The sequence below is a fragment of the Mustela lutreola genome, chromosome 1, assembly GCF_030435805.1.
Source record: "Mustela lutreola isolate mMusLut2 chromosome 1, mMusLut2.pri, whole genome shotgun sequence".
NCBI classification, from domain to species: domain Eukaryota; kingdom Metazoa; phylum Chordata; class Mammalia; order Carnivora; family Mustelidae; genus Mustela; species Mustela lutreola.
In genome coordinates, this window is record NC_081290.1 from 275,871,698 (window position 1) to 275,887,765 (window position 16,068).

At 35.4% G+C, this 16,068-nt stretch overlaps 1 protein-coding gene across 1 annotated transcript; it reads left to right on the plus strand.

The window, feature by feature from the left end:
- The first annotated feature begins 11,525 nt into the window (after positions 1–11,525).
- LOC131809903 (olfactory receptor 5T1-like) lies at positions 11,526–12,518 on the plus strand. The gene has a single exon (XM_059137414.1). It carries the CDS (start codon positions 11,526–11,528, stop codon positions 12,516–12,518), a length of 993 nt encoding a protein of 330 aa, XP_058993397.1.
- The last annotated feature ends 3,550 nt before the right edge of the window (positions 12,519–16,068 follow it).

Sequence of the window (16,068 nt, forward strand, 5' to 3'; positions counted from 1 at the left end):
TCCATCAAAGACATTCAACTATAAATTGTCCTGTTCTTTCCAAAAATAAAGTGCTCTTTAAATGAAAGGTAGTCATCTTTACACTGTGGGTTCTCTCCAACCAGAAATGCTTAACTCTCTAATTACAAGTATCATTTTGTCATTCTGTGATTTGTTACATTTTTTTCCAGATTGCTCTCACTCACTCTACCCAGAATATTTTCTCTTTAGCCTCTCCATGGAATAATGCACACAGTGTGTCTTATTTGTTACTATGAATAGAGTACTGAGCAATATCATTTAAGACCATCCAAAATTGATATACATCCAATTCATCCACTGTTATGAATACTCCATATAGAGCTTCTGTTTCTGTTAGACTCGTTCCCATCACTTTCCTAAACCATTTCTTTTCTTACTATTCTCTATATTCAGGGTTCTGCCTGTGTAATAGTTGTAAATGTCCTGATGACAAATACTATTTTAACCTGTTCTTTTCTTGACTTCTTCATGAGCACCAAGGCAGCCTGAGAGCTAGCTGTTGGATGTATTATATCTAGTTTAAAAAACTAATTTGGGGGGATGCCTGGATGGCTCAGTCTATTAAGCTCTCAGCCTTTGGCTCAGGTCATGATTCTGGAGTCCCAGGATAAAACCCCACATTGGGATCCCTGCTCAATGGAGTGTGCTTCTCCCTCTGCCCCTCCCTCGGCTCATTCTCCCTCTCTCTCTCTCTCTCTCATAAATAAAGATAATCTTAAAAAATATTTTTGGAACCAATATGACCTTTGGTAGGGGAAAATTCTTTTTCATACAGCATTTTGTCATCTGCCTCTCATTTTATTTCCAGTCTGGACCCACTTGTTTTTTTAAAGATTTTATTTATTTATTTGACAGACAGAAATTACAAACAGGGAAAGCGACGGGCAGAGAGAGAGAGGTGGGGGAGGCAGACTCCCCACTGAACAGATCAATGCGGGGCTTGATTCCAGGAACCTGGGATCATGACCTGAGCCAAAGGCAGAGGCTTTAACTCACTGAGCCACCCAGGCATCCCCTGAACTCACTTTTAAGTGGAAATACTACCAAACAACATGTAGGATAATTATTATTATTATTATTTTCCCAGCTGTGTGGGAAAGATGCCAGGCAAAGCATGTCTCTAAGCTTCAATTCTGGAAAAGACAATGACTTCCAACACTTAGATTGTTTAAAAATCATGGCTTGGGTTCAATTCCTCAAAAATAGGATGTTGCTTCTTGTTATTTAATAAATCGTGATTTATACAAGTTTATGATTAGAAAGAGAAAATATTTCCAAGAGAGAGAACTCCTATGGTAATGTGATAACAGAGAGTGATTAGGAAAACTAATTATGAAATATTAGGAACACATGCAGGGGAACATGGAAGGCCGGGAGGAGGAGGGCGACAGGTTTCACAGGGAAGACAGACATGACAGAGCTCAGGAAGTGAGTGAGAGGAGGGCCAGGCAGGTGTTACTGAGAATGTACATCCAACAAGTAGCTCTGCCGAAGGGTTCGAAGCCTCATAATACTAGTACCAGGTGTGGGTATGGAGATCTTCTGATGCCATAGAGTAGAAAGATAGAAAAAGATTCCAATACGAATGAGAATTTATAATTCAATAAAGCTCACCTACCAAATTGGCAAGACGTGGACATTTAAAATACATGTTACTGGGACAGCATGGAAAGCTTTGAAGAAAAAATACAGATTTTCAGTAAAACGTCATACTACAGTAAGGAAATCTGAGCCAAAGGTTTAAATATTTTAGAAGATAAGATAATGAAAGAGTTCTAAGTTTTTATAATTTTTAAAGGTTTTGTAATATCGAAGCACAGAAAGATTATGTAGCTTTGGCTCAAGATTAAAAATGCAGGACATAAAAATTGAACAAAAAAGAAAGCAACTACATAAAAATAAGTAATTCTATGTGGTAGAAACAAAGGTGAACCAAAAATAAAATCAAAATACTATTGATAATGTTGATAAAATGTAATATCTCAGATAAGGTGTTATTTGCCATTACAAATAACATCTTCTTAAATATCAAGAATTCCAAAAAGAAAGAAAGAGAGGGGAAAAAAAAGAAGGAAGAAATGAAGGAAGGAAGGAACTAAAGGAAAGAAGGAAGGAAAGAAAAGAAGGAAAACAGGTCAAGTAAATGAAGTAAAACTTTATAGAAAGGGGAGGGAAATCATCCTTTCAACATATGAAAGAATACTCAATTTCATTCAAGAAAAAGGAATACAGTTTTAAAGGACACAGATATTTAGATTGTAAGAAACCCTAGGACACTTGTCCAATGTAATTGCTTGGAAACACACATTTTATATACTAATGGTGAGTGTGCACAAGCCCTAGGGGGTGGGATGGACACCATCACTTATTCCTTGAACAATACAACTTGAACAGGTATGAATTTGTGCAGTTTTGTCTTTGGAAACATTGTAAGCAATTCTGCTGGATACATACCTAAGAGTAAGTGTCTCTAGATGAAGGCAAACTTCTTCAAATTGGAGTACCCATGTTTTAATATCCTTTTATTTATTTTTCTTTCAATTCCTTCAAATTATTTTATAGTTTATTGGATAGACTTTCCACACATTTTTATTAGAATTTTAATATTCAAGTATTTGACATATTTGATCTTATTTGCACAGTGGTTTTTGTACATTTTAAATATCTAATTATGTTTGCTTCTTTTCATAAAAACACATTGATTTTTATTTATTGTCTGTATTCAGCAAACATGTTAAAATCACTTATAAACTATAATAATTTCATTGAAGATTCTGGATTGTGTTCTGTGCATACATACATTTATGTCCTATGACAATTGTAGTGAGTATAAAAATTTTTACTCTGCCTTTCTTCACCTTTTACACCCGCACTTAATTATTTTTTTTCTTTTTTAAAGACTTAATCACATGTAGGATTCTACTGTCTAGATGAAAGTGTCATTGGTGAGATAAATGAGATGCATAATGCCAGTTACAATGGGAAAATGTTTTGTAATCTTTGATTACCCAAAATAAATTAAACATCGCTAAATACTGCAAATACAGTTGTTATGCACATGATTGTATTTGATTTATTTCATTATTGTATATAATCTTAACAATGTGTTTCTTTTAATTTAACTGGTTTTCCCCAATAGAATATAAGTTACACAAAACTGGATTTTTGTCAAGCCATTTTGTACATTGTAGATTAGACCCATCACCATTTGAATACCCCTGAGTGACCACAGTCAGTACAACATGAGATAGAATGATCATCACCAGCTGTCCCCTGTCTTAATTGCTAACCTCTACATTTATGAGATACAATAAAGTGATAATACTCTAAGTTAAAAAGTCTGTGTTTTTTTTTTTTTTTTTTTTTTAATGCAGCAATAGAATACTGGAACAGAGGCATTCCATAACTTATAAAACCAACTTTCTTGGTGAATTTTCTCCCATTATTTCTCTAGATTGGCACCATATATAGACATTTGATCATCAGTTACTATTAACATTCTGAGCTCTGAAATCATGGTCTTAATTCATTGGTATTGTATTTGTAAAATGATATTGGAACCATATCTATCTATCTATCTATCTATCTATTTATTTATTTTATTTATTTATTTTTTGTTTATTATTATTTTTATTATTTTTTTTCAGCATAACAGTATTCATTGTTTTTGCACCACACCCAGTGCTCCATACAATCTGTGCCCTCTCCAATACCCACCACCTGGTTCCCCCAACCTCCCAACCCTCACTCCTTCAAAATGCTCAGATTGTTTTTCAGAGTCCACAGTCTCTCATGGTTCACCTCCCCTTCCAATTTCCCTCAACTCCCTTCTCCTCTCTAACTCCCCATGTCCTCCATGCTATTTGTTATGCTCCACAAATAAGTGAAACCATATGATAATTGACTCTCTCTGCTTCACTTATTTCACTCAGCATAATCTCTTCCAGTCCCATCCATGTTGCTACAAAAGTTGGGTATTTATCCTTTCTGATGGAAGCATAATACTCCATAGTGTATATGGACCACATCTTCCTTATCCATTCGTTCGTTGAAGGGCATCTTGGTTCTTTCCACAGTTTGGTGATCGTGGCCATTGCTGCTATAAACATTGGGGTACAGATGGCCCTTCTTTTCACTACATCTGTATCTTTGGGGTAAATACCCAGTAGTGCAATTGCAGGGTCATAGGGAAGCTCTATTTTTAATTTCTTGAGGAATCTCCACACTGTTCTCCAAAGTGGCTGCACCAACTTGCATTCCTACATTTTGGGACTTCATCAGGATCAAAAGCTTTTGCACAGCAAAGGAAACAGTCAACAAAACAAAGAGGCAACCCACAGAGAGACAACCCATATCTTCTTCTCCCAAGAAGATATTTGCAAACGACAGTACAGACAAAAGATTGATATCCAGGATCTATAAAGAACTCCTCAAACTCAACACACACAAAACAGATAATCATATCAAAAAATGGGCAGAAGATATGAATAGACACTTCTCCAATGAAGACATACAAATGGCTATCAGACACATGAAAAAATGTTCATCATCACTAGCCATCAGGGAGATTCAAATTAAAACCACATTGAGATATCACCTTACACCAGTTAGAATGGCCAAAATTAACAAGACAGGAAACAACATGTGTTGGAGAGGATGTGGAGAAAGGGAAACCCTCTTACACTGTTGTTAGGAATGTAAGTTGGTGCAGCCACTTCGGAGAACAGTATAGAGATTCCTCAAGAAATTAAAAATAGAGCTTCCTTATGACCCTGCAGTTGATGTATTTTTTGAAACAAATATAAAGTACATGACAGAGGGGGAAGGAACAAGGATATCCACAATAATTTTTCTTAGGGAAATAGTATTGGGACATCAACTATTAAATAAGAAAGACGAATTACCAGTGCATTTTTTGTTGTGGAGAAAAGACTAGCTCACTAAATATGAGATTTGATGAAAAAAATTAGTTTCTATGGGCAGCAGAAATACTGTGAATATATCAGAAATCCAGCACAAAGCTACAAGCTCAGGTATGAGTAAGGATAATGGATGTACACAGTTTTCCCATTCACTAGTTGATGGAGATTTGGATCATTTCTAGCATTGGAATAAATTGAATAAAGCTGTTATAAATATTGCAATAAGGACTTTGTGTGAACTATGTTTTCTTTTGTCTTGGGTATGATGTTAAAGCACACAAAATAAAAACCTGCAGTGGCTTGTAGATCAACTAGCTAACTAATAAAATAAATTTGAAGTTGATTTATGATCCCCAAATGGCATATACTCAATGGCTGGCTGATAATTAATTTTTCCCCTTTAAAAATTTCCCAAATTTTAAATATAGTCATTTATTTCTATTATCTTCATTCTCACTGTTACCTCCCATCAAACAAATTAAATCCTTTCCTCTTACCTGTGGAAGTGAACTGCTCACTTGGCTAAGGTACAATATAAATATTAGGCTTTTGGACTTGTATGCAAGGTTCTCAAGCTTTTCTTGAAGTCCACAACAATGCCTCGAGGACAAAACACAATAGTTCTCTTTTTATTGTTTATTTTTCTTTTATTTTCATATGATTGAGTTATTAGGATCTTCTGGATGTATACAGATATATACCCGCTCTTTATCAGGTAGCTGTCTAGCAAATGTTTTGTACAAGTATGTGACTGGCTCATTCCCAGGACAGTATCTTTTACTAAGCTAAGATTTTAATTACAATGGACAGTTTATCATTTTTTCTTTTCCTTTGATTCCTTTTGTGTTTCATATACAGAGTTGTGGCTAACCCATGGTCACACAAATATCTTTTCCTCTCTCTACAATTGTTATAAATAAGGTTTTATATTAAGGTCTAAGATCCATTTTGAGATGAGGTTTTTTTATATGGTGCAAGGAATGAGTCACTGTCTCCTTTTTTATGGTGTAAGGTTATTCTTCATATCCAAAATGATTTTTTTAAGATTATTTATTTATTTATTTGACAGAGAGAGATCACAAGTAGGCAGAGAGGCAGGCAGAGAGAGAGAGAGAGGAGGAAGCAGGCTCCCTGCTGAGCAGAGAGCCCTATGCAGACCTTGATCCCAGGACCCCGAGATCATGACCTGAGCCGAAGGCAGCTGCTTAACCCACTGAGCCACCCAGGTGCCCCAAAATGATTTTTTTTAAGACTATCTTTCTCCAAGGATTTCCTTAGAAACTGTCAAAAGTTAATTGATTATATTCTGTGAATGAAATTTTGAAGACCTAACTTTTCACCCATGCCATACTCTTTATTATTTTAGCTTTGTAGTAAATCTCGATGAACTCATGTGAATCCTTCTAATACTATTGTACTATTTCAAAATTGTTTTGACTACCTTAATTCCTTTGAAATCACCCTGTCAACTTCTGCAGAAATGGTTGTTAATTTTAATTAGTGTTACATTGAATGTGTGGATAATTTGGAATTGCATTTAATGAATAGATCCTTCGTTCATAATTGGACTGGCTACAAATACCATCTTCTCAGCTGGGATGCCTATAAAGTTTTTCTTCATTCCTTCATATCTTCCTCCCTCTCTTCTTTTCTCCCTCCTTTCTTTCTTTTCTTCTCTTTGCTTTGTTTTCCTTCTTTCTTTTTTTCTTTTCTTTCCTTCTCTTTTCTTTTCTTTCTTCCTCCTTTTCTTACGTCATTCTTTTCTTCCTTCCTCCCTTCTTTCCTTCTTCTTTGTCTTCCTTTCTTTCTTCTCTCTCTCCCTCTTTCTTTTTTCCTCCCTTTCTCCCTTTCTTTCTTTCTCTCTTTCTTCTTTTTCACCCAGATTCTATGTTCAACATTCTTTCACTACTAATTTAGAATTTCTGAGTGTACAGTTCAGGCATCCATGTATTGTTTACAATTAAAAAAAATAAAGACATAAGTAGTTACTAATATATAGATTAGTATATGGGATCCCAATGACAACACAAAACCATATACAATGCAAACCATTTGACATTTATCTCTGCCAGATCTCTAATATTCTAATGTCATACTATGTAAAATATAAAATGGTCTTAACGGTGCACCGTATCTCCTGTCCATACTTTCTATTCATGTATTTATATCCCATATCCTCTGTTATACTTTCAATGAACTTAACTTCATCTCTTGTACCACTTAGATGTATAGCCCTTTAAAAGTTAAATAAGTATGGTAAGCTTTATTAAGTGATTTTGAAGAGTGTTCTAGGTTACACTTTTCATATTATTTCATTATGTACATGCTTACAGAATTTTGAAAGAATTAAACAGGTGTTATTCCCAGGAAGAGGAAGCTGGATTTTCAGAGAATTAAGTCATCAATCCAATGGTACATACTTATTTAATATCAGAATCAAGATACATTGTGCTGCATTAGATTTCTATTCCAGCCTTATGCATATTTTTTTTTTCCCATTAAGGATCAGGTTATTCCAGAAGCCAAAGTGCACCATGTAACCATTTTTCTCATGTAGTTAATTACTCCAGAACTAGTCACTTACTCATTATGGAAAAGAATTAAGTCATCTTGTTACTTCTCTGTCCCAGAAGAGAACTACTGTGTTTTGTCCTCGGGGCATTGTTGTGGACTTCAAGAAAAGCTTGAGAACCTTGCATACAAGTCCAAAAGCCTAATATTTATAGAGTACCTTAGCCAAGTGAGCAGTTCACTTCCACAGGTAAGAGGAAAGGATTTTTATCACTTATAAAATATTTTAGAAGCTATGACCTTAAACGTCAAACTAGATTCTACATTTTAAATATAGATCTGAGATAGAAAATTCTAGTCAACTCACTGTTGAATTAAGAATTGAATGATTGTATTCCAGGGAACATAGTAGGGGAACTGCTTCCATATACTGCTTCCAGTATAATGCTTCCATTATACTTAGGTCACTAGAGCTATAAATTAGAAAATTGCTTTAATTTGTTTGATGGGAGGTAACAGTGAGAATGAAGATAATAGAAATAAATGACTATATTTAAAATTTGGGAAATTTTTAAAGGGGAAAAATTAATTATCAGCCAGCCATTGAGTATATGCCATTTGGGGATCATAAATCAACTTAAAATTTATTTTATTATTTAGCTAGTTGATCTACAAGCCACTGCAGATTTTTATTTTGTGTGCTTTAACATCACAGTGTACTCAAGCTTGCTGATTTCTTAAAGAAATTCAAACACACGTAGATGTTATATTGTATTGATTCTAGGGGATAGCATTTCCGGAATTAGAACATGTCACAAAGAGTCCGCAAAGTGGACAAGTGGAAGTAGCTTAAAATGTGTGACCAAGACTCCTAGACTTTAATCCTCCTTCTATTAGTAATTTATTGTGTGGGTTACATTAATTTACGATTCTCACTGGTCCATAGTGTTCTCATCTATAAAAGGATCCAAATTATTTACTTTGTAGGTTGTATTAGATGAAATACACAAAATCACTAACCTCTCTTGACCACTTTATAATTTGTGGTAGTTGCCATCATAGTTTGGTTTCTTCTCAAGCTTAGTGTTTATAGTAGACTTCTCATGGGTGTCCATACGGTCTGTTTCTAACTGTGTTAGGACTGAGGAACTCATTTGACTTTAGTTTGGGATCTATATTTTTGCCTTTCAAGCTTCTGTCTCAAAGCAAAATCAGCTAGATAAAAACAATGAGTTTTAATTTCTTTAAATATTTGACAGAAAGTCCTGTTTAAAGAGCCATCTTGGATGAAATAAATGAACCTCATATTTTGTGTCTACATAATTTCTTTAATGGGGCATTATTTAGCGTAACATTTACCTTTATTCATAAACTACCTTCCTGTCCTACACATATGATCAGATATCAAGAGTTATGAGAAATTATTATGGATAAAATGATGATGAGGATTTAAATAAACATACCATTATTTTATTGAAATGCCCAGACATGCAGTGACCTAGATGCATTGTTAAGATATCTGATACCATACAATATTGGGATCCACTGGATTTAGTCTCATGAGAATGGTATTTTAATATGTAAGTGTCATATAACACACATATGACTAATAAAAGAAGAAACACTTGGGATCTTTCATTGCTCAATGCTTGGATGATAAATTGATTTTATAACTCCCTATTTATTTTGCTGTAGTTAAATAAAATCTGGAAGTAATATATCATATGTATGTATCCCTCACATATAACAATCCCTTTACTAAAACATATTTCAGTGCATGTCATATAAAGCACTCTGCAATCACATGATATTCACGTAGCTGAACAAGAAATGCACAAAAATTTTGGTCTATCTTACTTATTCTTTGGTTAGGATGATAAAGTTAGTATTCCCCGGTCATATCAGGTGTAAGTCTGAGATTTAAATACAAAGTTTTAGACTCGAAGTGTAATGTTCTTTATCTTCCACAGGTGTGCTACCTGAGACACATCAGTTAAGTAAAGATTAGAATTATACTGAGGCTGGAATTTCCCATATGTATGCCAGTCCACATGTATTTTCTTAATGGATTCCTTAAGTAGACCACCTATAGCCAGTTTTTAAAATTTGCTTGTATATTTTCATTTCTTTTCACTCTGGTTCTTTCTATCTGCTTGATTCCCATTTTGTATCTGATTCTTCTTAGTAAGTGTTTTTGTATGCAATACATAAATTCTGGAAAGAGAAAGAGAAAACAAAAAACTTGTTTAAATATAAATGTATGTTTTGATGGTTAAACAAATAATACATTAATACGTTTTAATGTTTCTAGTTGATGGTTTTATAAGTTATTTCATTCACATAACCATTTATACTAAGCTACATTTTTTTAAAAAAAGCATTTATGTGTGCATGTGTTCTCATGAGTAAAGTATGAATTATCTGAATTGACACAGATGTCAATATTTAGCTTAATTACCTTTTATTGCTCTGTAATTCTCTGAGGATCAGATAAACATTTTTTTTTTTTTGGTTTTGTAATCTCATATTTAAAAAGCTATTTGTTCTATATATTTAGAAAAATTTCCACATGAATCTGGGAGAAATTTTTGAGAGAAAATAAAGAAATGTGGATTTCTTCTCTTTCTAATAATAGTTTTAAGCTGATTTGCTCATTCTATCCTTGATGTACGGTGTCTCAGTATTACAAAAATAAACTATGTTTCATGTTAGGAATATAAATCATTGCTACTCACTGAATTCAACACAGTCTATGCACTACAGATTTTCCACTCCTTTATAAATACTGGTCTTTGACATACTGAGGAAAAACAGGATTCACCATGCTAGAGTCTTGTTTCTAAATATGGTAGGTCCAATATTTAATTATGTTTCAGAGTTGGAGGCTTTCAGTTCAGATACTAGTGACACCTCAACATTCTGTTTGTTATACACTTTCCTTTCTTCATGCTCCACTGAGTAAAAGACAGTCTGACAGCACAGAGAGAGCAATAATTATTACACTATGTTGTGCTTATGTAAGGATTTTATTGTTTTCGTGATCACTTCTATAAGCAGTTTTATTGTCTATTACCAGTTGAAATTTATTTTATAGTAAATATAGAAAGTCTATAAGCAACTGTAACCTAGAAGAGGAGTGACCATGAATTATCTTTCATAGAAACGTATCTGAAAACATACCCAAGGACTTTTCAGGGATGATGACTATATGTGCAGAGAAAAATCTTGAATTAATACTAAGTTAAAATTTGAAAAACAATAACAGTAAAATAAACAGTGACAATAATAAACAGGTCAAGCAAGGGCAACTTACTGTTGTGTGTTTTAAGAAATGAGAAGAAAACAAACACACAAAAAAAAACAGTGCTCTGTTCTTGTTTGCAAACAAGGTCCTTCTAGTTTCATAAGGTCTTTGGTTCTGTTAATAACTGTTCTCAAGAAATGCTAATGAAATGACACAATAGCCAGGAAAACAGACATAAAACAGTTTGGTTGGAAAAGGCTGCCCCATATGATAAGTTGAAAAATAAGTCTCTTTTCTTAGCAATCTGGAAAACTTAGAAATTAAATAATTTTCACACTGATTTTTCATGTAAACCCAATCCAATCTTGTGATGTAAGTGTATTTGCTCTCATTTCACCAATTACAGACATTAAGGAAAGGCATTCCATGCACCATGGAATAGCTAGGATTAGGACTCAGATGTCTATTTTCTATTACATAATTTTGTATTCAAAAACTCCTATATTTAAGTGTCTTTCTGAATGTGAAGATGATGTAATATGAAAACAAGAGGTATTAAATTTAATGGAAAATAAACTGGAAGTTAAATCACGTAAGGTGCCACTATTTTTCAAATAGTAAATTTGGACAACAATGAAATCAAATAATGTATTTAATCTGTTCATACAGGGTAATGCATCCACTTGGACCACATGTTTTCATCTCTGCCTATCCCTTCAGGACCAAAGGTATCCACACGTCCTTGTAAGAGATGGTTATGAGGATATGACTGAGTAGATTATATATTCAAAGAAAATTGTTTTTAAAACCTATAAATAAAAATCGAAATGTCGGCCGTGCCGTCAGATTTACATTTTTACAGGATTCAGATGGAAAATGTGACTCAAGTCACCACATTTATTTTGATGGGCTTCACAGATGATTTTAAGCTGCAAGTTTTCCTATTTTTACTATTTCTAGCAATCTATCTTTTCACTCTGGTAGGAAATTTGGGAATGGTTATACTAGTCATTGGGGATTCGCGGCTCCACAACCCCATGTACTATTTTCTGAGTGTGTTATCATTTCTGGATGCCTGCTATTCCTCAGCTGTTACCCCCAAAATGTTAGTCAATTTCTTATCAGAGGATAAAACCATTTCATTTCTTGGATGTGCAGCAGAGATGTTTCTCTTTATTACTTTCGGGACCACGGAATGCTTTATTTTAGCTGCAATGGCATATGATCGCTACGAGGCAATCTACAACCCTCTCCTGTATTCTGTTAGAATGTCCCCCAGAGTCTACGTGCCCCTCATAATTTCCTGCTATGTTGCTGGTATCCTGCATGGTACTTTACACACTGTGGCTACTTTTACTCTATCCTTCTGTGCATCCAATGAAATTAAGCATGTCTTTTGTGACATCCCTCCTCTCCTGGCCATTTCTTGTTCTGACACCCACATAAACCAGCTTCTGGTCTTCTACTTTGCCGGATCTATTGAGATATCCACAATCGTGATAGTCCTGGTCTCTTATGGTTTCATTCTGTTGGCCATTCTGAGGATGCATTCTGCTGAAGGGAGGCGGAAAGTCTTCTCTACATGTGGCTCTCACCTAACTGGGGTGTCAATTTTTCATGGTACAGTTCTCTTCATGTACGTGAGACCTAATTCCAGCTACGCCTTGGATCATGATATGATAGTATCAGTATTTTACACAATTGTGATTCCCATGCTGAATCCCATCATCTATAGTTTGAGGAACAAAGATGTGAAAGACGCAATGAAAAGAGTATTTGGTAAAAACTGGTTTGCCCATAAAGTATGCTTTTCACGGTAAGCATCAAATTGAAAGAAATTAAGACTGATATAATTGTCTTCATATCAAAACACTATGAATAAATTGTTTTGTTTTCATTTATTGGTGTCTTTCTATTCATAATGGACATTTTTAAGTAAAGATCAGAGTCAACTCATTGCCAATGGAGTTTTTACACATGCAGAAATTGTGTCATCCTTTTGCTTCTCTGGACTGAATAAAGGGAAACCCATCTAAGATGGAGTGAGGAGGCCAGGAAGAGGAGCATTACACCCTACCACTTGTGGTCAGCAACAGAACAAATGGGAAGAGATGGATCTTGTATTCCCAGCAGAAAGAATTTCACACTTTACTAATCCTAGCAAGAGGAAGAGAGGTTTCCTCCTCCCCTGCAACAGCCCAGCCGGTGAGAGACTGTCACACCCAGCCAATGCAAAACCACTGTTCTTGGAAATCTCAATTTAATCCAATAGACTTTTGCTTATAACAATCCTTCCCAGCTCCCCACTTCCTCTATAAAAGAAGAACTCCTCTCTTTTGTTATCTGGATTTGCCAATGTTTTTACATAGCCTGCATAGCCCAAAGTGCAATTCTCTGCTACTCTTGAATAAACCCATTTTATAAAGTAATCAGCTGTTTTATTTTTATGGTTAGCTCTCCTTAATTATATATGCACATAAACAAGCATGCATATAAAATATCATGCTGATGCTGGTAGTACTGGTTTGCTAGGGCCACCATCACAAAGGTACCACAGACAGGTTGCTTAAACAACAAATTTTTTATTTTCTTTCTCTTCTGGATACGAGAAGCCTAAGATCAAGGTGATGCCAGGGTTGATTTCTCCTAAGACCTCCCTTCTACATTTGTAGATGGTAGTCTTCATTCTTTGTCTTTAAGTGATCTTTTTTTCTCATGTCAGCATCTTAATCTCTTCTTCTTACAAGGTAAATAGTCATATTGGATACAACATCATTTGAAGCTAATTACTCCTCAAAGACCCTGTCTCCATATATAGTTATATTATGAGGTATTAGGGGATAAGATTTCAACGTACATTTATTAGGTTTATTTACAGGCACATATACACATACATACTCATGGAGACACATATGCATGTCAACTTTTCATTAGGTTATATAGTATTATCTTTCATCTCCATATAACTCAGATTGGATAGGCACCCATAGTTGCAATTGTAAGTAAACATTATACTTTTATCTGACTAACTTGAGCAAATATCACTTCATTCATAGCAAAACCACCACTCACATAATCCCAATTCACTTTTCAAGGAGTCATTCGCATCTGATTCCAGATCAAATACTCTGCTCTAACCTTGAATCTGTGTGTTGGCAGCAATCTGATCCCAGCCTGACTCTGGGTCCACAGAGAGTGTGTTCAAGTGCCTGGTGACATTATCATATTCTTTTTTTTTTTTTAATTTTATTTATTTATTTATTTTACAGACAGAAATCACAAGTAGGCAGAGAGGCAAGCAGAGAGAGAGAGGAAGGGGAGCAGGCTCCAGGCTGAGCAGAGAACCTGATGTGGGGCTCGATCCCAGGGTCCTGGGATCATGACCTGAGCTGAAGGCAGAGGCTTAACCCACTGAGCCACCCAGGCGCGCCTGACATTACCGTATACTTTGTGAGAATGTATTTCTCCCACCTTTATTATTTCATTCAGAAGATGGACATTGAATGCACTTTTACTTCTACATAGAACACAGAGACCAGGCTTTAGCATTAATCAAAATTATACTTAACCTCAAGAATAACAAAAGACATGAACAATTCAGGGTAAGATATAACCAGATGACAGACTTGGGTCTTGACACAACTAAACCTCAACCCATCTTGACAGGTATCTCTACATGCTTGGTTCAGACTCAGTTTTGGCCCTTCTCCACCATGCCAGCATGCCACTACAGATGGCACCACTCCTCAGGGCCTGGGCCTGAGAACCAAGGCACAGAAGACAGTCTCTTCCATACACACCTTTAGCTCTGCTTTTGAAAGGCCTTATTTGCTCTGTAAGGAAGAAGAATAAATGAAACAAGATGGGATTGGGAGGGAGACAAACCATAAGTGACTCTTAATCTCACAAAACAAACTGAGGGTTGCCGGGGGGAGGGGGTTTGGGAGAAGGGGGTGGGATTATGGACATTGGGGAGGGTATGTGATTTGGTGAGTGCTGTGAAGTGTGTAAACCTGGTGATTCACAGACCTGTACCCCTGGGGATAAAAATATATGTTTATAAAAAATAAAAAATTAAAAAAAAATTTAAAAAAAGGATATATCACCTCCAAAGTTGATTAGAGACACACCTCGGAGACAATGTGGATCTACTTCCAGATCACTGTAATGAAGAGAATATCACAATTAAGTAAGTCAAATGATTTTTTTTTTTTTTTTTTGAGAGGGGGGAGAGTTCAGTCCTATAAAAGTTATATTTGTACTATACTGTAGCTTGAGTGTGCAATATCATTTGTCTAAAAAACAATGTTCTACCTCAAGTTAAAAATACTTTATTTCTAAAAAAATATGAACCATCATCTCAACTTTCAACAAGTTACAATCTTTTTGCTGGTGGAGGGTCTCGCCTCTGTGTTGACAGCTGCTGACTGATCAGGATAGTGGGTGATGAAGGAGGGGCGGCGGCTGTGGCAGTATCTTAAAATAAGACAACAGTGAAGTTTGCTGCATTGATTGGCTCTTCCTTTCATGACGGATTTCTCTGTAGCAGGTGATGCTATTTGGTAGCATTTTACCCACAGTGGAAGTTTCCAAATTGGAGTTAATTCTCACAAAAACCTGCTGCTGCTTTATCACTAAAGTTCATGTACTATTCTAAATTCCTTGTTGTCGATTCAACAATCTTTACAGCTTCACCAGGAGTAGCTTCCATTTCAAAAGACCACATTCTTTGTTCATCCACACAAAGCATTTCCTCATTCGTTAGTTTGATCATGAGTTTGTTGTGATTTAATGACATGTTCACGCTGCCCTTCTAATTCTGCCTCTCTTGCTATTTCCACCACAGGTGCGTTCCTTCCTTCACTAAAGTCTTGAATCCTGGTACTTCCTGCACTAAAGGCATTGGGAATGGTGAATCTTTTCTAGAATGCTTTTCAGTTTATTTTGTCCAGATCCATCAGAGCAATCATGATGTATGGCAACTTTATCTTTACAAACCACATTTCTTAAATAATAAAACTTGAAAGTTGTCGTTCCTACCTGACCCATGAGCTGCAGAATGGATGTTGTATTAGCAGGCACAAGAACAACATTAATCTTGCCCATCTCTGTCAGAGCTCCTGGATGATCAGATGCATTGACAATGAGCAGTCATGTTTTGAAAGGAATCTTTTCTTTCTGAATAGTAGGTCTCAACTGTGGGCTTAAAGTATTCAGTAAAAACCATGTTATAAATAGATGTGCTGTCATCTAGGCTTTGTTGTTCCATTTAAAGAGAGGCAAAGTAGATTTAGCATGATTCTTAAGGATCCTAGGACTTTCAGAAGGGTAAAGAGGATTGGCTCAACTTAAAGTCACCAGCTACATTCA

Coding starts and splice junctions, on each gene's coding strand:
- LOC131809903 (XM_059137414.1), top strand. CDS start 11,526: ATGTCGGCCGTGCCGTCAGATTTACATTTTTACAGGATTCAGATGGAA.